At 37.0% G+C, this 19,809-nt stretch overlaps 1 protein-coding gene across 1 annotated transcript in view; it reads left to right on the forward strand.

Moving 5' to 3' along the window:
* The window catches only part of LOC126281447 (sodium channel protein para), a 1,486,858-nt gene that overhangs the window by 1,093,205 nt on the left and 373,844 nt on the right, over positions 1-19,809 (forward strand). The window contains exons 18-20 of the mRNA XM_049980418.1: positions 8,659-8,721; positions 10,035-10,310; positions 12,975-13,074. Coding sequence (XP_049836375.1) covers positions 8,659-8,721; positions 10,035-10,310; positions 12,975-13,074 — 439 coding nt within the window. The remainder of the gene's footprint in view (positions 1-8,658; positions 8,722-10,034; positions 10,311-12,974; positions 13,075-19,809) is intronic.

The raw sequence follows: 19,809 nt of genomic DNA on the forward strand, positions 1-19,809 counted from the left end.
ACCACCATTTCATACACTCAGTTGCTAAGTATCATGGTGTACAGCAGTCTGAACAAGTTGCAAAGAAAGAGGGGCACTGTCACATCTTGTATAATGACGAACAGTTTGGGCAAAACTGCCTTGCTTGCAGGGGTGTTTCTTGCAGGGAAAGGATAGGGCTCTGTGTGCTATGGGTGGTATGCACAACAGCAACCAAGACCAGTCCACTGTGACACCCACCGTACAAGCTGACTGACGTTCGGATGCCAGAATTCCCCCTCTGTTACTATGCTCAACCAACAAACTCAATGGTGTGGTCACTGAAGCCTGAATTGCCTCTGATGGGGGCCCCTTCCCAATTGTGTGACTCATCGATGTTGATGACCTGCCAGTTGTTCTGAAACATATTTTGCACTCACCATCTTGCCCAACATCGTATCTGAACGTCATGAATTAGAGGGTCTCCATAGGTTGTGCTACAATGTTTACACTCAAAATGACATTACATGTTAAGCGATGAAATTCAGTTATCCATGCTGCATACAACTACCCAGGACGCTTATGATAGTTAAATTCTAAGTGGACAGCTACTATGAGCATTTGTGACCATAGTAGCAAATTACTAATAAACAAAACTCTATAAAATGCACATTTTCCAGCACCATAAAGGGCTGAAAGTGCTGAACCACCTCATAGACACAACAACAACAGCTACTACTACTACAACTCAGCAGCAATAGAGTGCTCTTATCTTCAAGCTCAGTGATGTGCCTTACCTGGCAGTACAGCTTAAAATGGTGTAAATAACTTTTCCACTTTTCATCAAAACTGGCAAATGGGGCTGGCAGCTGCAGTAAAGGCTGCACCGTCAGTGTCCACAGTGCCAGCTGTGCAGTCAGCGAATGAATGAGCTCCTGCATTTGCTCCTCTTGCAACCTAAGCTGTGGTGTTTTTTTAATACCAAGTTCTCGTCACCAAGTGTTATATTTTGAATAGTGAGACACAGTCACAAAAATGTCAGGATTGAGTGCTAAGTGCTATGACTTGACAGCAGTGAACAAACACTGAGTGTCAACCTGATCAGTGAGCAGAAAGCCTGAAAGCATGGTCAGACGACAAACATGAAACTAAGGGAGTGCGACAGCACATTGTATTCACACACAAATACAAGCAAGCATAGGCCAAATTAAACAAGAATCTGAGCTAGAGCTAGTATGTGACTGGATTCAGAGTCCACGAGGTTGCTCCAGGAAAGATAAGGTTTCAAAGGCACTGTTTTGTGTATGTGACACTCAATGCCACTTTGGTGAAGCCGCAGGTCACTCTCGCTCTTGACCATGAACATCTTCTCATCTGACATACAGGAGTCTGGTGGGAATACAAAATTTAGAAAGAATTCATTTCACTGGGCAATATTTTGAGTGTTACATCATCTTTCTCAAAGTTATTGTTAGGAAGTTTAATATAGATTTTCCAGTAGAGTGAATTTGTTTTATGTGTAATAACACTCCACAATGCCTTTTCTTTGTTCTTGAAATTTTACATTTTTTGGGAATATATCCTAGTTTTTGCTTTTTTTGGTGACACATTGAAAAATTGTGCTATATTGCTTGTAGTGCTCCTTCAAGCTTTGTTTAGAGCTAGAGTCCTCTGTTTAAATAGAGCTTTCTCTTCCTATTACAAGATGGGTTGACTGCAGACATTAGCTACCCCTTCTCTGGCTTTGCACTGTAATTGTCTGCAACTCGTATTAGACTAAAACAGGCTTCATAGAGTTGAACGAAAACTTTTAGAGAGAAATAAATTTCTCATGTAGTGTGTGCACTCAATGTACTTCTTCCCATTGTTCATCCAGTAAATTCTCTATTAATAATGTGAATGAATGTCCATTTATGGTTCTGTGGTATAATGGTTTTCCCTCATTTGCAAAATCTAATTAATACATTATTTGCTGTCATTTGGCCATTATTGGCAGATAATCCATTTATTATGGGGATCACATTTATTTTATGAAAGACAGATGGATTTAGAGAGAAATTAATAATTGCTGTTGCATTATGTTTTATTTTATATGGAATGCAACTGAGAAGAAAAAACAATTCAATGTGTGAGTGTATCTACGTAAAGGCTCTAAATGATTACATTCAAAAATGAAACCAGTATTGAAATCACCATGTGCAGTGAGTTTCTATTATGTTTTATTAATTATCTCCCCAACTACCTAATAAAATTTATGTTTTCTGTGAGGAGCCTGTACACAGTCAGTACTGCTGTCTTGTATGTTTCAGTGTCTGTTGTTGCTGAAGCATAGTACTCAAATATGTTTTGAACACATTATGCATTTAGTTCCATAACATGGGACTTTGTTCCAGCTTTGTCTTTCTAGCCACTTCTCTTCCTTCTATTGTACCTCCACTAATATGGTACCAACTTGAATCATTCCAGGTGCATCTGCTCCATATCTGTGACTTACTAGTGATGTTATGCATTTTGCATCTGTAGAAATAACTTTTGGATTTAATTTCTATTTTATAAGCTTAACTTTTTTATCTAACATATTCTTCTATTTTTTGACAGAAAATGTCAATTTTTTACTACTGAAGCTTCTCCGCATAAATTGATTCTACTGTGTTGGTAACTAAACTGCAGTCCTGTCCTTCAAAACCTGTGATTAATATATTTAGATTCATTGGCCTTTACAAAAGCTGTTTCATTGCTTTTCAGTGCATTATAATGTGATAGATAGTGAGATAGGAATCATATATATTGTTTTATCTATATTCAGATGGTTAGCTGTGCCACTTGTAGCTTTTATTAATTGGACTGTAAAAAGTTTTAATTAATTTTTGTTATTATCAAATAATCATCACCACTATCAGCTGTTTGAAATCACCTACTGGATAGAGGCATCATCTAGATGTTTTCTCGCATTATGGTATTTTTCACTCACCTTCCATCAGGTTCTTGACTCAGCAATGAACTTCCAAGACTCATCTAACATACATCTGCCTGACAACGTATCCTCCCAAATTGTTCATTTGTAATATTGTAATTCGTTTTGTAATATTATAATATCAAAAACAGAAAATCTACAAGTTTAATTCTTGTTTTGACCTCTATTTTTTAGATATTTTGCTTGCAATTTTTGTTAAATATTTTAAAAATTAGTGTGCAGGTTTTTATTAAAATTTTAAATTTATTATTTTGTTAGTGATACCACATTGTTCATGAATTTCATGTATATTATTTTCTATTAAAATTTTCAAGAAGGTTTTTTTTCTTTCTTTTCAAATTTATGAAAAGTAAATGTATATGTCTATATATTCACATTTCTTTTCTTTTGACAGCTGTAGCATGTATACTTTGTGAATAGTAGGTGTGTTTTGTTTAAACCCACATTGGGCATCACCTTGAATCTTCAGTATAAGAGCTTAGCTTTGCTAACATTATGTCTGTCTAAATTTAGTAATTGGTGTACAGTAATGTAATTTCTTCGTACTCTGAACAATTTGTTCAGTTCCCTTTTTTTGTATATTGGAAAGTAACAACTGCTTTCCAATTAGATGAAACCTGATCCTCACTTAAAATAGTACTGATAATTTTGTGGAGGCATTTTGTTTCACACATTTCCATAGCAAAGTTCATTAACTCTTGCAAGTGAATAAAGAGCAATTATGTGTTGTCCAGTGTCATATAGATTGATGGTAAGTTAGGTTCACAACAATTAAGACACAGACCTTGTATCCAGGAGTATAATTTATCATTGTAGTTTAATTATATCAGTAAAGGCAACTGCCAGGTTTCTTTGAAATGAATGGATTGATTTCCTTTCCAGTTCTTCGTGATCTTATGCCCCATTTGTCACAACCTCTTCATTGACAATACATTAAATATTAATCACCATCCCTTATTTCATGCGATCAGTATCAAATTGTTTCAAAGTGTGTCTACAATAATGAGTTAGTATTGATAATTAATTCTTTGTGTCTGTGTGGTATAAACATTTCAGCAATCCGTGGCCGATAATATTTACATTTTAACCCCATGTCAGATTATTCATATCTAAGTATGATTACTTTCTTTGTGGGTGATTAACTACATATATATTTATTTCAGTAAGTATTGAAATGAGACAAGTAAGCTATAATTAAGATGACTTAGGAAAATCTGTGACAGCACTGTTGTCAGCTTTCAACTTCAAAATGCAAGTGGCTGCAGGCAAAAACAGTAGCAGCCTATAGAGCTGTGGCAACATTATGGCATTGCAATAGAAACGTTTACAAACTCACTTAGTTGAGAAAGACACATGAACCTACCATGCCCAGCCCACTGCAACTGCCTAACATCTACTTACACTGACTCAACTATAGTGAATTGAATTTTTTTCTCTGCTAGTTGAATCTTGCATACAAACATTACTAAATATGGCAATATCATTAACAGAGTTCTGTAAAGATTAAATTAAAATCTGATATATCATCCCAAAAAAGGCCAACTATATGTAGTAGCAAGAGTAGTAGTCGTAATAATAGTAGTTTTTTTGTTGCTGAATCATACTTTATAGTGATATTAGACACTTCATGATCATACATAGTTAAACAAAATATGCAAATAGGTGTACATATGAGCCATGGTACAGGAAAAAACGTAAATAACAAATGAAAATACTGTTGTTTCTCGCATAAGCAGTAACAGTCAAATCCCAAAAATTCATTCTGATAGAAGTGACACACACAAAAACCAGTTGTACAAGTAAAAACTGTATAAACTAACACTAATGTTTAAATAACTAAGAGTTTACCAGATGAATTTTCTTGTAGATGTTGTGAGCTCCATTCTAGGTGATTCTCCTGTGACAGTACACAGCTTTTTAACTTTCTGTAGCTACAGCATACATGCCACATAAATACGAAACCATGATGATATCTGTGGAGATAAAATCAAAGTTTCTGTTTTGGAAAGTAGCACTATACAGTATCCAGAATATAATTCATTTCTTAGATTGCTTATTTTATCATACAAACATTTCTTCAGGCCACTATAGCTTACAACCAGCTCTAACACTTTATCCTTGAGAAGACATTTTTTATTTATTTTATTTATTTCTTTGTACATTTTAGTTTTTGGTGTATATCAGTACATTTTGGGTTTAGCTTCCCCACTCTTTCAACTATCTTTTGCTTTCTAGAACATTATCTCCATTCTCATTTCACTTCACTATGGTATGTCCTTATCTCATTTATCCAATGACTTCCCGTTCTGTACATTACTTGTTCACATAGCACTTTCCTACTTAATAATTTCCCATTCTGCTTAATTATCTTTTATTTTAACAGTTCATCTGCTTTCTGCATTTTAATTTTATGTGTTAATACACCCTTCCACGCAAATACACTGGTGTTAAAAATTATAGCAACAAATTGGTATTTCCCTGTCCTGTGTCTAATACACAATATAATCATACAAACTGTCAACAGATGTCATGACAATCGTGTTACGCTTGGAAGATGGCATTCCGATCAATGGACAACTGTGCCAGCAATGACATCAGGGCACATATGAAGTGGGGCTGTGTTTTCAGGGTAGTCCAACTTCCAAAATCGCTCTGTACAGTCACAGACAGTGCAGTATGGCACAGAGAAGACACCTACAGACTCTCTGTTGTGATTGGCCGTGGGGAGAATGGAAGCAGGAGAGTTCACAGACTGATGTGGCTCAGTGGCTTAATGTGAATTGTTCTATTGTTTCTTGGATGAGGCAACAGCTTATACAGACCGAAAATGAATCCTAGAGATCAAGACAGAGCCAACCACATGTGACTTCAGAAAAAGTGGATCGTTATTTAGCTGTAAGGGCATGAGGGTACTGCCTTAGTACTGCACTGCAACTGGCATCTGACCTCGCAGCATCCCCTGGACGTGTTGTACCAAGGCAAAAGGTGTTCAGGATACTTCAGGAGAGCAGCCTTTATTTTTGGAGATCTGCTGTCTGTTTACCTCTGGTATTTCTTCACAGAAGGGAAAGAGTGGAGCAATCAACATGCAACCTGGATGGTTGAACAGTGGCCCAATGTTCTTTTCACAGATGAGTCCCATTTAGGTCTGGCGAGTGATAATGATTCGCATCTGGAGGGCACATGGAACATGATTTCAGGACCCAAACAATGTGGAAAGAGACCGATATTGGGGATGATCCCTATGGTGTGGGCAGGGATTATGTTGACCACTTGAACACCTCTTCATGAAACTGTATGGATGAATCAACAAGATTTAACTGCTGTCAGGTACTGTGAAGAGGTCTTGGGTGTCATGAGTGGTTGCTATGAGATGCTGGCAGCCCAGACTTTGCGTTGATGAATGATAATGCTTAACCTCATAGAGCATGGATGTTTGATGTTTTTTGGAAAGGTTTTTACTTGAACGCATGGTGTGGCCTGCTCACTCCCCTGATTTGAATTTCATAGAGAGTGTCTGGGATGCAGTAGTAAGACAGGTTGCATCATGTCAACATCCACCAATCACTCTCCAAGACTTGTGAGCAGCTCTGAAGGAAGAATTTGCATTATTGCCTCAACATGAAATTGATGACATCATTCACATCATGTCTCGTCGTTGTCAGGCCTGTATTGGTGCCTGAGGTGGTCCCACCCAACAATGAGCACATTAACCAGTTGTCAGAAGATAATTTATCATTTTGTGTATATTTCTGTGGTTGTGCAGACACTAATCTGTTGACCTCTTCAGTCCAGTGCTTTTATGGAGAAGTATGGGAAGAGATAGTAAATCAGGAATTTTGTGGATCAGGTTTTCTATTAGATGTTTTGTTTTATTTTTGTTCATATAATTTGGTTTTTTAATAAGATAAGTAAGTGATGCCATTTATTTTTTTAATATCTGGGTTAGTCTGGTATGACTTGTAAGTTGCAGCTTGTCAAAAATTGGTGCAGTAGCTTGTCATATGTGGCCATTGGCTTCTAAGCAGTTTTTATTTGTTGATGGTTTACATAATGGATGCTCTTCATTCATGAAGCAATTGATTTGTCAGTTATTGTTCTGTTATTTCTTTTTATTCTTTCCATTAGAGATATATTAATGTTCTTGACAAAATATGTATCAAAATTTAAATGAATGGCATAACATGTAGTCTAATAATTAACTGAATATTTACATAATAACATCTATAGTATTTCAGCCAACATAAATTTCTTTTTCACTTAGACATTTTTTTCCCCTGCCCATGTTGATTAACATACAATCTGTAGTTTTAATTTACGTTTTAATGAAACTTTCTGTCGAGACAAGGAAATAATTTTATGTTTTATAGAAAATAGTTCATTGAATCTGAGTATTCTTCTTCCATTTATTTAATTATCCATTGTGAACATGGTTCGTTTATTTTTCAACTACGTTTCAACTTTTATACTGATAGGTATAAGTTGAAGTTGCAAATAACTACCAAGGATTTTAGCCTCTGTTTTAACAGAAGTTGAATATTGAGTAGGTTAAATATGACTTACTTACCACTACTTGAAGTTTATCTTCAAGCATATGAACTGAGTGAAAATAATATCTTTGCTTAGAAGCCTGTAGTGTTATCCAATGTTAACCCAAGATACCAAAAATTGAAGCAGCTGATATAAATCAGTATTTATTGAGATCAAGCTCCTGCTGCCTACTGTGTATTGAAACCTATATGAAATACCTCATGAAACAACAAACATGGATATGTTCTATAAAGAGCCCTAAACAAAAATTTGAAGTACTTGTTAAGCTAATAATTATATACTGGGAGTTTGGGTCACAGAATTCAAAAGCTACACCAATTCTAATTGTTCATTGTGAAATCTGTGGGGAAAATAAATGAAGACATATTATGTACTAATATATCAACATTTCAGGATGATATGAAGTTCTTCATGGGCATGAATGAGAAGGCTTACTGATTTATTAAAGCAGTAAATCGATTGTAATAATTGCTTTTTAATAAAAATTTCTGTATTAAAATTAAGACAGTTATGAAATAGTCAAAGAATACTACTTTAAAAGAATAATATGTGGAAATATTATTATGTGGTTGAATTTGGTGTATCCTGCTCACTGAGAGAAACGAAAGAATAATTATAATTATTCACTATCGAATGTGTTAGTATTTTAAAGCTCTGATGATGTAATAAAAGTGTTGAGCAGCTTTGCTTATAGAATACTAAAGTTTGAGGTGTATTGTTTCATAAAATGAGTACAGCTTTATTTGACTAACTGTCACAGTTGCTGAAGCAGAAACTGTGACTATCCCGCAGTAGTGAGGCACTAAAGCAGATCTATCTGTCAGACAGTTCATCTGTTAAGAGATGGGCATTGGGCACACATTTACTCTGTGGGTGGGTAAATGTTGCTGCAAATGGACAGGGGAATATTTTGATTACTGGTATTTCACTTCTGGTAATTGTTAACAATATTGTGTCTTGTTTTTTGGAGGAAGGTACTGGAATGGGGATTCATTTGAATAGGGATTCATTTGTATGGATTTTAGGGCAGATTATGTCTTCTAAGTCAAGCTTTTATGGAAAAATTTACAAAAAATAGGACATTAAGAAACTAATATGACATCAATAGCTTCATAGTGGTGAGGGCGAGAGCAGTAGAAACGGAAACTGTAAATAATGTTCTTGTTTTTGAACAGGAGCTGCAGTGGGGAGACCACATCGAAGATGTCATAGGACGAGCATACAGAGCACTGCATAAGGTAATGTGTGTTTCAAAAGGATGTTGTAGGGAACTCACAGAGAGAATATATCATCTTTAGTTGTCGAGAGTATCTGTAAAGGGCAGCATGAATGGATGCTGAAAAAGTTTCAGGGATGAACTCTGGGGACAGCTATATGGTATTGTTGATGGGAAAAGCTGTGCTGCCATTGTTAGGAAAACTGTATGACAAGACAGAATTGTTGTAAACATATATCCTAAGAATGAAGAAATACAAAATAAACAGAAGCATCATTTACCGTGTAGAGTCATTACCAAACCTTAAGAGTCTGAAACAGCTGTATTAGCTTTCATCAAGCTGACTGTGAAATTACAGTAGATGGTAGGAGTAGCTGCTGACAGATCATTTTTTGATGTCCAGTTTCGCAATGCATTAGTTATTTTTTATTTATTTCCTTTTTCTCTCTCCAGTCAGAGGTAAAAAGACAATTTTTGTCCATTTTTTCGATTGCAGAATATTGACTGGTAATTGTTAAATGAACTGCACTTGATTTCTGGTATTTGATTTGGTATTGCATTTGTCACAATACTTTAATGTATTATAATCTATGGGAGAAAACTTTCTCGTTTTCCTGTTTCCACTGAAATATGGTGCGCAAGCACTCTGCACATATATATTTATCAGTGCTTGCAGTTTGAAAGCGATGGCTCATCAATTGCAAAGACATGTAATCTCATTCTGGCTGCTACACTAGTAGGCCCTAATTATGTTTGACTAAAATTTTTCAGTTTTTGGCATTATTTTCCACATTCTGCATTTGAAACGAGGTATAGAGGTGCATGGCTGCATAAAATGGTTTTTTTACACAGCTTCATTTCGGTATTTCTAATGAGAATGTATTGCTGATTAATTTTAAATATAATTTTAGCTGCATGCTGCATTTACATTGCTTTGTTTGGCTTGGAGGGATTACATTTTTAAATGGTTGAAATTAAACTTGGCAGTTTACATCTTATGACTGGTAAGTTTAGTTTTATAATCATCATTTGTAGGTATTTATTATTGTATACTCAGAGTGTATCTTTCTTTTAGATTATGTCTCAACTATGAAGAAATTTGATGACAGATGACTGCTAAGCAAAAAGTCATGTTGGAGTTTCTTGTTTTTGTGCAAAATTGACTATAAATATTAATAAAAATTATTTAATAAATGTAAAACGTTATGGCATCTGATAGATCAGAGAACTGTATTCTTTACATTACATCATAAAATGAAAATCACATATCCTCTGGTATTAGAGTGTTTAGTATATAGTTATATAGTTATGAAAATTAACATTTTGTTCTTTCAGGAACACTTGCCATATGCGGATGACTCAAATGCAGTAACACCAATGTCGGAAGAAAATGGTGCTATAGTGGTTCCTGTCTACTATGCCAGCATTGGTTCACGAAATTCATCGTATACCTCACATGCATCACGAGTTTCGTATACATCTCATGGTGACCTACTTGGTGGTGTTCCTGTCACAAAGGAGAGCCGACTTCGTGGAAGAAGTCGTAACAATCCTGCTCCCCCAAACACTGTGCCCTACATGTCTGCTGCCATGAACCACAAACACCCTTTTGTAAGTGAAAGTCATATGTATTGCTTAAATTTATTTAAGTTACATAAAAATCATTAGAACATTTTGAAATTAATAATGTCCTTCCAATCCCAATGATAACAAAAACAACAAAGCACATGTAAATATTTTGAAACAAACTATTAATCTTTAAACATTAAAAATTACAAACATGGACAAATCAGAACTGTGAAAACTGTTGGAAATGTGTTCATTTTACTTGAGCATTGCTACGCAGCACTTACTTTCAGGAGATGAAATGTTTATTACTATCAGTAGAAACATATAAAAGTAAACTGCTGTCTTAGCTTTCAGAGCCAATAGTTCCTTGGGAAGGTGAGAGGGATACAGTGGGTAGGTTAAATAGAAAAATGGGTCACTCAGACCACAAGATGAGAGAGCCTCACGGGTAGACAATGATAAAGGGGGGATGTTAGAGAGAGTAAGAGATCAGATGTTTTATGATGGTAAGAACTGTGCCAGCCTCAGACCACAAAAGATAATGAATAGTGCAATTAAGAACTAGGTCAACATAAGAAAAGTAGGGAGGGGGGATGAAGATGGAGGGAGAAAGTATAGCAAAGAAGGAGGGAGGATCCATGAGGTTGCTGGAATCTGAGAATGTTGGTGGGTATTTCTCTATAATTAATTGGTTGTATTCATGTTATATATCTAACATGAATTCTCTTGGTAAATAAAACTACCTAGCTAATCTTTTCTATGTAAGTACAACCTCTGACAATAAAGTTAGATGAATGAAGTCAGAAGGTCAATTAGGCAACACTGGCAATTCACAACACTGCAAGTGCATAGCAGCCCCCACCATAGTTCAATTGAGCAATGTGTGTGTTCCAAGTTAGACTTGTTGGACGAAGTGCTTGTTTAGTGCATTGGTTCTGGACTGAGAACAGGACAATGAACAAGCAAAGGATCAATTTAAAGTTTTGTTTTAAGCTTGGCAAGACACTGAAAGAAATGCATGCAATGCTGGTGTTTATGGGAATCAAGCACTGTCCAGGAAGCGTTTGTATAAGTGGTTTGCCCATTTCGAGGAGGCCAGGAAAGTGTTTCTGACAATCCTTGTAGCGGACGACTGGCGACTGACGTCTTTGATGAAAACATTGAGAAAGTGAGGACATTAGTCATGAATGGCCATCAATTAACTGTGCGCATAATAGTGGATGAACTGCAGATGATCTGTGAATCTGTGCGACAAATCCTGATCCAGGAGTTAGGGAAGAGAAAAACATGTTGTTGTCTTGTGCCACATTACTTGACTGACAACCAGAAGCAGGCAAGTTTAGAGGCTTGACAGGATTTTGTTGAAACATTTGATGTGATACCCAATGTCTTGAACTATATAACCACTGAGAATGAAACCTGGTCTCTCCGGTATGACCCTGAAATGAAGTGGCAAAGCATGGAATGGTGTTCTCCAACATAACCTCATTGGAAAAAGGTCAGAGCCGAAAAATCACACATCAAAATGATGCTCGTCACATTTTTCAATATTCAAGGCACTTTCCACAAGGAATTCCTGTCTGAGGGAACAACGTTGAATGCTGTATGGTATGTTGAAATTATGACCTGTTCCATACAATGTCTATTCAGGGGATGGCCCCAGTATGCACAAGAAGGTTCCTGTTTTTTTGTTCATGACTACACTTGCCTATACACAGCTAATATCGTCAAACAGTTCCTGACAAAAAAGGGGGTGGTGTAACTTGAACATCCTCCATACTCACTGGATCTCAATCCTCCAGACTTCTTTCTTTAACCTTGACTCAAACTCACTTTGGAAGGAGAGAGATTTGGTGATATTCCTGACATCCAACAAAAGGTAATGCACCTTTTGAACACCATTCCAAAAGAAGACATCATGCAAAGTTTCCAGGACATGTATCGCAGGGCATAGTTATGGGAGGTGACTATTATCATCAGGTAACTGTAGTTCATAGTTCAATCTACATTAACATTAGAGGATTATTCACCGAAATTTATAGTCAGAGGTTGTATATATGATTATGATTAGAGATTAGATTAGATTAGTTTTTCGTTCCATAGATCCATGTTGAGGAGATCCTCGTGGATGTGGAACATGTCACCATATATAGCAGAAATAACAATACTAATAGTATAAATATATACAACACATCATTTGTTTCTATTAAAAAATTCATCAATGGAGTAGAAGGAGTTGGCCACTAGTAAGTCTTTCAGGCTCCTTTTAAAGTGATCTCTATTTGTAACTAAATTTTTTATGTTTGCTGGCAAATTATTGAAGATGAGTGTTCCTGAGTAGTGGACCCCTTTTTGAACTAAAGTAAGTGCTTTTAAGTCCTTGTGCAGATCATTTTTGTTCCTGGTATTGTATGTATGAACTGAGCTGTTTGTTGGAAAAAGAGATATACTATTTAGGACAAATTTCATTAAGGAGTAAATATACTGAGAGGCAGTAGTTAGTATACCCAGTTCTTTGAAGAGGTTTCTACAAGACGTCCGTGAGTTTACTCCACAAATAATACGTATTACACGCTTTTGGACTCTGAAAACTTTTGTTTGACTTGAAGAGTTACCCCAAAATATTATACCATAAAATTATAATATTTAATATGGTTGCTGCTATGTGTGATAAAGCTATCACTGTTGTAATTTCTTCCCTTACAGGATGCTTCTTTAGACAGTGAAGATGGACCAGCCAAAATGAAACATCAAGACAATCCATTTATAGAGCCTACACAACAACAAACTGTTGTTGATATGAAAGGTATGTTGGTGTTGAAACTAAAGTTATTTTTAGAGGTGATGGCTTTTCTCATATGTGTTGCATTTGTTCAACATATTGCTATAAAAGATTTGGCATCCAGTTTTGATGAATGCTACATTTGGAACAACAACATAAAGAAAGATGTGCTGATTAGTATTTATGGCAGTGCCAGTGCCTAGACTGTTGTGCTTACGATTATTACATACATCATGCAAATGAATTAAGTTTTATTCAGTTCATTTATGACTGACTCTGTATTCACAGTTCACAGAGAGGGCTGATTAAGACTGTTGCAATACAACTAAAAATTATTGTATTGTGGCTATATTAAATTTAAAAAAAAAGACATGAAAAACAACTTAAAAGGTAGTTTTCTGCTGGCAGCAGCACTAGCTCACTATAGTAGTACATTTGTTGGGTATCTGATATGTAGAAATGACTATTTAATGCTATGATAACATAAGAAAAGAATCCAGCTGATCTGTGGAATGGAGAGTTTATCATTTATAATTGTATTGAACAGATATTTGTTGTTGATTATAAAGATGAAATGTCTTTTATACTGAAGAGAGGAACATACTAAGCCAACAAAGTGGTTTTCACATTATTTGTTCACATTGTTAACATGCTGAACCAACATTCATGAGGAAGATGCTTGAAATCTGAGTCCGACCATCCACATTTAGGTTTTCCATGAGTTCCCTAAATTACTCCAGCAAATTCTAGGGTGGTTCCTTTGAAAGATCCTTAGGTTTTTCCCTCCCCACCCTTGAAACAATCCAATCTTGTGCTCTATTTTAATGACCTTGATGTCAGTGGGATGTTAAACTTTGTTCTTCCTTCCTTATTTCTTCTTTATATACTGGGAGAGAGTGAGAAGACACTTACACATGTAGGGAAATTGTTGTTGTTGTTGTTGTTGTTGTGGTTCTCAGTCCTGAGTCTGGTTTGATGCAGCTCTCCATGCTACTCTATCCTGTACAAGCTTCTTCTTCTCCCAGTACTTATTTCAATCTGCATCCTTCTGAATCTGCTGTGTACTCATCTCTTGGTCTGCCTCTACGATTTTTACCCTCCACGCTGCCCTCCAATGTAAATTGGTGATCCCCTGATGCCTCAGAACATGTGCTACCAACTGGCCCCTTCTTCTTGTCAAGTTGTGCCACAAAGTCTCTTCTCCCCAATCCTATTCAATACCTCCTCATTAGTTACGTGATGTACCCACCGAATCTTCAATATTCTTCTGTAGCACCACATTTCGAAAGCATCTATTCTCTTCTTGTCCAAACTATTTATTGCCCACATTTCACTTCCATACATGGCTACACTCCATACAAATACTTTCAGAAACGACTTTCTGACACTTAAATCTATGCTCCGTGTTAACAAATTTCTCTTCTTCCCAGTCTACATTTTATATCCTCTCTACTTCGACCATCATCAGTTATTTTGCTCCCCAAATAGCAAAACTCCTTTACTACTTTAAGTGTCTCATTTCCTAATCTAATTCCCTCAGCATCACCTGACTTAATTTGACTACATTCCATTATCCTCATTTTGCTTTTGTTGATGTTCATCTTATATACTCCTTTCAAGACACTGTCCATTCTGTTCAACTGCTCTTCCAAGTCCTTTGCTGTCTCTGACAGAATTACAATGTCATCACTGAACCTCAAAGTTTTTACTTCTTCTCCATGGATTTTAATACCTACACTGATATTTTCTTTTGTTTCCTTTACTCCATTGCTCAATATACAGATTGAATAACATCGGGGAGAGGCTACAACCCTGTCTCACTCCCTTCCCAGCCACTGCTTCCCTTTCATGTCCCTCGACTCTTATAACTGCCATCTGCGCTCTGTACAAATTGTAAATAGCCTTTCGCTCCCTGTATTTTACCCCTGCCACCTTTAAAATTTGAAAGAGAGTATTCCAGTCAACATTGTCAAAAGCTTTCTCTAAGTCTACAAATGGTAGAAACTTAAGTTTGCCTTTCCTTAATCTTTTTTCTAAGATTAGTCGTAAGGTCAGGATTGCCTCACGTGTTCCAAAATTTCTACGGAATCCACACTGATCTTCCCCGAGGTCAGCTTCTACCAGTTTTTCCATTCGTCTGTAAAGAATTCACATTAGTATTTTGCAGCTGTGACTTATTAAACTGATAGTTCAGTAATTTTTACATCTGTCAGCACCTGCTTTCCGCAGGGAAATGGTATTCAGATGATAATACGGGAATGATATTCTATAAAATTTTGTCTAGGAGAGCAAAGAGCACATCTAATTAACTCCATCAAAATTCTAGGACTTTTTAAAATTTGTTTAGAAACCACACATAGTCTGTGTAGTTACTGAAGCGTAAGTGTATCATGGGTTCCAGTAACTTTGATGGAAAAGTGCCATCCTGTAGAATGTCACTGAATCATCAAAGTGTATCATCCTTTGTTTATGCTGGTTTAGTCAGTAATTGTGTTCTCATTAATAATTTTGTTGTGATGTAGAATTTAGTCATGAGAGCAATAGATGGTCATCATACAGAACAAAAACATCCTTAATAAATCTATAAGGAAATAATTTATCTGAAATGTAAAATAGTTTAGACACTCATACTTTACAATTGTTTCCTTTAATAATGACTTTACTTTGTGCCTATTGTGCTCAAGTCAGTGTGTCTTAAGACATTTCTTTATATTGTTTATCATTACTCCGAAACACCTTCGCCTGCACTGGCATTGTACTCTGTCCTCACTTCAGCTACTGATTGCCGCCTAACCTATGCTTCAGGGCGAGCATAAGCCTCTGGACTCCAGGCATGCACACCCAGCAGCTCATCCCCTGCTCGTGGCTTCACTTTCCTTCACCTACTTCCTGCAGATCTTCGCGATAGAAGCATGCGAACATGCGACCAGCTTCCATGATGCTTGTTTGTAGGCACAGTGCCGTAACATTCTGCCCTTTTTCAGAGTCACACACTTCTCCCAATTCCCCCATTTGTGGCCTGTCTCATTGCTATATTAATCCTCCACATGTCTCTGCTCTGCATATACACGGGGTGACCCGGAAGTAAGTAAATGTTTGAAAATTCAGTAATTCACAGAATAATGTATGCAGGGAGATAAAAATTGACACATACCTGAAATGACATGAGGTTCTACTGAAACGAAAAACGAGTGCAAAAAGTGGACAACAGATGGCGCTGGACAGCAACACGTCAGTGACGCTGCATGAGAATCATGTACAAAATGAGCTGTAGTGAGAGAGGGAGCCAGATCAACCCTAGCCTGGCTAATCAAAATCTGCTGGAAAATACAACTTTTATGCAGGGTGGCACTCGACTCCACATTGCTAAAGATGTGAAAGATCTCGCTCGCACATCGTTTGGTGAGAATCGTGTGCTGTACTTCCGTCATGCGTGGCCTCACATGTCCCCTGACGTCAGCCCGTGTGATTACCGGTTGTAGGTTTACCTGGAGTCTCATGTCTACTGCAAATGTTCGACCCAATTATGGATGCTAAAACACAGTTTGATGGCTACTTCTCACTGTACCTACTGATATACAGTGCTGCTGGTCACAACATTGTTCCACGACTGCAGGTATTGCTGATGAACGACGGGCAACATTCTGAGCATTTGTTATAAAGAACATCGTCTTTAGTAAAAATCAACTGTTCTGCTAATTATTGCTTTTTATAACATGAAACGCCATCTTTGGTGATTTTTTGCACTTATTTGGTTTTAATGTAACTCCATGTTATTTGAAGCACGTGCATCAATTTTACCTCTCTACCTACATTATTTCGTGAAGTATTGAATTTTCCAATGCTAACAGACTTTTGGGTCATCCTGTACTTTCCTTGTTACGCCACGAGCCCTTAATGCCACCAGCCATCACTTCATCTTGTGGTGGGCAGTGGCCAACATAAGCCAGGAAGGTTAGGGAGACTAAGTCTGACTCCTCACTGGTTCTTGTAATGGCATGCAGTTACCGATATGCCCACAGAAATCTTAGTATACATATTAATGGCACAGTTCCTTGGAACACAGTTACATCACTTTAATTAAGTTCAAGAACGTTCTATCTCTCTCAACTTCAAGGTTGTCTAAATTCCCGGTAATCACTTACCAGTAGTGACAGTAACCATGGAACAAACGAAAAGCTCAGGAGCATAATTTATCCATATGCATGATGAAGGTAAATGAGAACTGTGGCTGGGCACTCGGTTAACTGAAGAAGTAAAATAATCCTGTGTTTTCTATTTTGCTTAGCAATTACACATTTTGGGCTTTCAGACTAGTTCATGCATCTTTGGAAAGTTCCATTGTTAGCATTCTTGTTTTGAATGCTGTGTCTGTTATCTGTGAAATAATAACTTCTTATGCTATCATGTTATTTGAGAAATGAAATAATGTATCACTCACTATCCACTTCAAGCACTTTTTATTATTACGTATACTGTATAAACAGCAATGTGGTTGACATGTATATCTGTCTACATTACTACAATAATTGAGCAATAAAATATTTTATACATAAAGTTTTCCGTGGAAATATATGCGACCATAAATGGAATAGCTGTTATATTCAACGAAAATTTCATTTCTTCTTATTCCGCCTGCTGTGACTGAGCGGTTCTAGGCATTTCAGTCCGGAACTGCGCACCTGCTATGGTCGCAGGTTCAAATCCTGCCTTGGGCATGGATGTGTGTGCTGTCCTTAGGTTAGTTAGGTTTAATGAGTGCTATTCTCTCACTTACTTTTGTATCCTGCAAATGAGGATAACAGCTAATGAGCACCCTTGTATAGATTTATCTCAGACAGAACTTTTCTGCATAATATTTTTTCTTTGCTCTCTTGCTTTATGTTATAGTAGAGTCTTGCATTTCTCTTAGAAATCAGTTTTCATTGTGGTGGTAACCTTGTTATCACTGCAAAAATTTTTTCCACATATTTGCTCTTTCAGTCATGGAAAGATACATTGGCAAATAAATGGCTATGGTGAGTGTGGAAATTATTGTGTGGTATTTAACGTGTACTAATATAATACAGTTGTTCTCACTGTTCTGTGGTGATGGTCACCATTAAGTCATTAATTTACTTCCCATGCTACTACATAAAACTATTTGTCATATACCACCTATATGCCTGAAGGATTTGCAGCCCTTCGGATAGATGGAAATCACAAACATACATACCTCCAAGGCATCATCTCCCAAGACTTTAGCTGCTAGTTACAGTGTACCTCCATGCATTAACTATTTAGTGGCACAGTTCCACTCATCATCAGTTCAACACCAATACTCTGGGCCAAATCAAGTGCCAGCCCTTCAGCCAGAGCCATGTAGGAGCCACTGCAGAAGCACTTCGATCTTTCCAACATCAGCCATCAGCCAGCTTCCACCGAGTACACTCTACTTCCTTCCTTTGGGGAACTTTGTTGAATTAGTCTCTATGTTCTGTCATCTTAATTCAATTTATTGTTTTCAAGGCGCACACCGGCAAGAAAACTTGAGAGTTTTCTACTAATTTTTGTGAGAAGAAGTCTTTGTTTTCTCAGTGTCCTGTTGTTTTGTATATAAACCATTCTCTTGTTGATCTGGACCCTGTTGTCTCTTGGGCATCTCACTATGTGAGATGTAGCATCAGTCATGAGATAAACTTTGTTGTTACAAAACATAACAGACTCCATGTATGGTCGTGCTTCTGCAGTCCATCATACAACCAAAGCAGTGGTCGTCATAAGCATTAGTAACAGAAAATCTCAATGTATATCCATGATATAATGGCAGATTTTAAGTACCCACACTGTTTCTTTCCAAAACAGCTTATTTTAGGAGTGCCTGTTGAATATTTCACATAAGCCTCAATGTAAAGAGCTAGTACCTTCTAAACTATAGTTTGCCACTGAATACGTAGGACAACTTTTCTTAACAAATTGTATGTTCCGATAACTACTTAGCATGGCACCCTTTTTGATTTTCTGTCCTCTCTTCTCCAAGTCCTCTTTACTTTGATTATTCCCTTTCATTCATTTGCTTTTCCTTACTTCTGCACTGACTCCCTCCTGCTTGTGTGCGGATGCTTCCTCTCATTCCTAAAGCTCTCCTTTAGGCTGTGCTCTCTCTCTCTCTCTCTCTCTCTCTCTCTCTCTCTCTCTCTCTCTCTCTCTCTCTCTCTCTCTCTCTCTCTCACACACACACACACACACACACACACACACACACACTCTCTTTCCCCCTCCCTCCCTCTCCATCCATCCATCTATCCCTCCCTTCCTGCCCCCTCACTTCCTCATATTTCCAGTTACATTATCCCACAGTTCCTTCTCTTACTCATTCTCCATTTCAGTGATGCTGCAAAGCAACACACTCTATTTGTGGAAGAATTGATTTTCTTATTGTTGAACACTTAAAGTCAGTACCTTGATAACTGTATCACAATACCGTATATACTCGAAGAATCCGCGCTCTCGAATAATCCGCGCTCTCGAATAATTCGCGTACCCCAAGTTTGAGGACGATGAAAAAAATTATTTTTTGCTTTTTTAATTTGTTTTATTTACAAAAATTGTTCCAACGTTATGATGTGTTCAAAAGTATGTGTAACGGGGTGTATACGATCTGGGACAACCGGGAGATATGAGAAAAACCCGGGAATTTTTTCATCCGGGAGAAAACTGGGAAAAAACTGGGAACTGTTTAAAATTCCTGGAAGATTTCATTGTTCTGGTTTTCAGTTA

The sequence above is a fragment of the Schistocerca gregaria genome, chromosome 7, assembly GCF_023897955.1.
Source record: "Schistocerca gregaria isolate iqSchGreg1 chromosome 7, iqSchGreg1.2, whole genome shotgun sequence".
Lineage (NCBI taxonomy): Eukaryota > Metazoa > Arthropoda > Insecta > Orthoptera > Acrididae > Schistocerca > Schistocerca gregaria.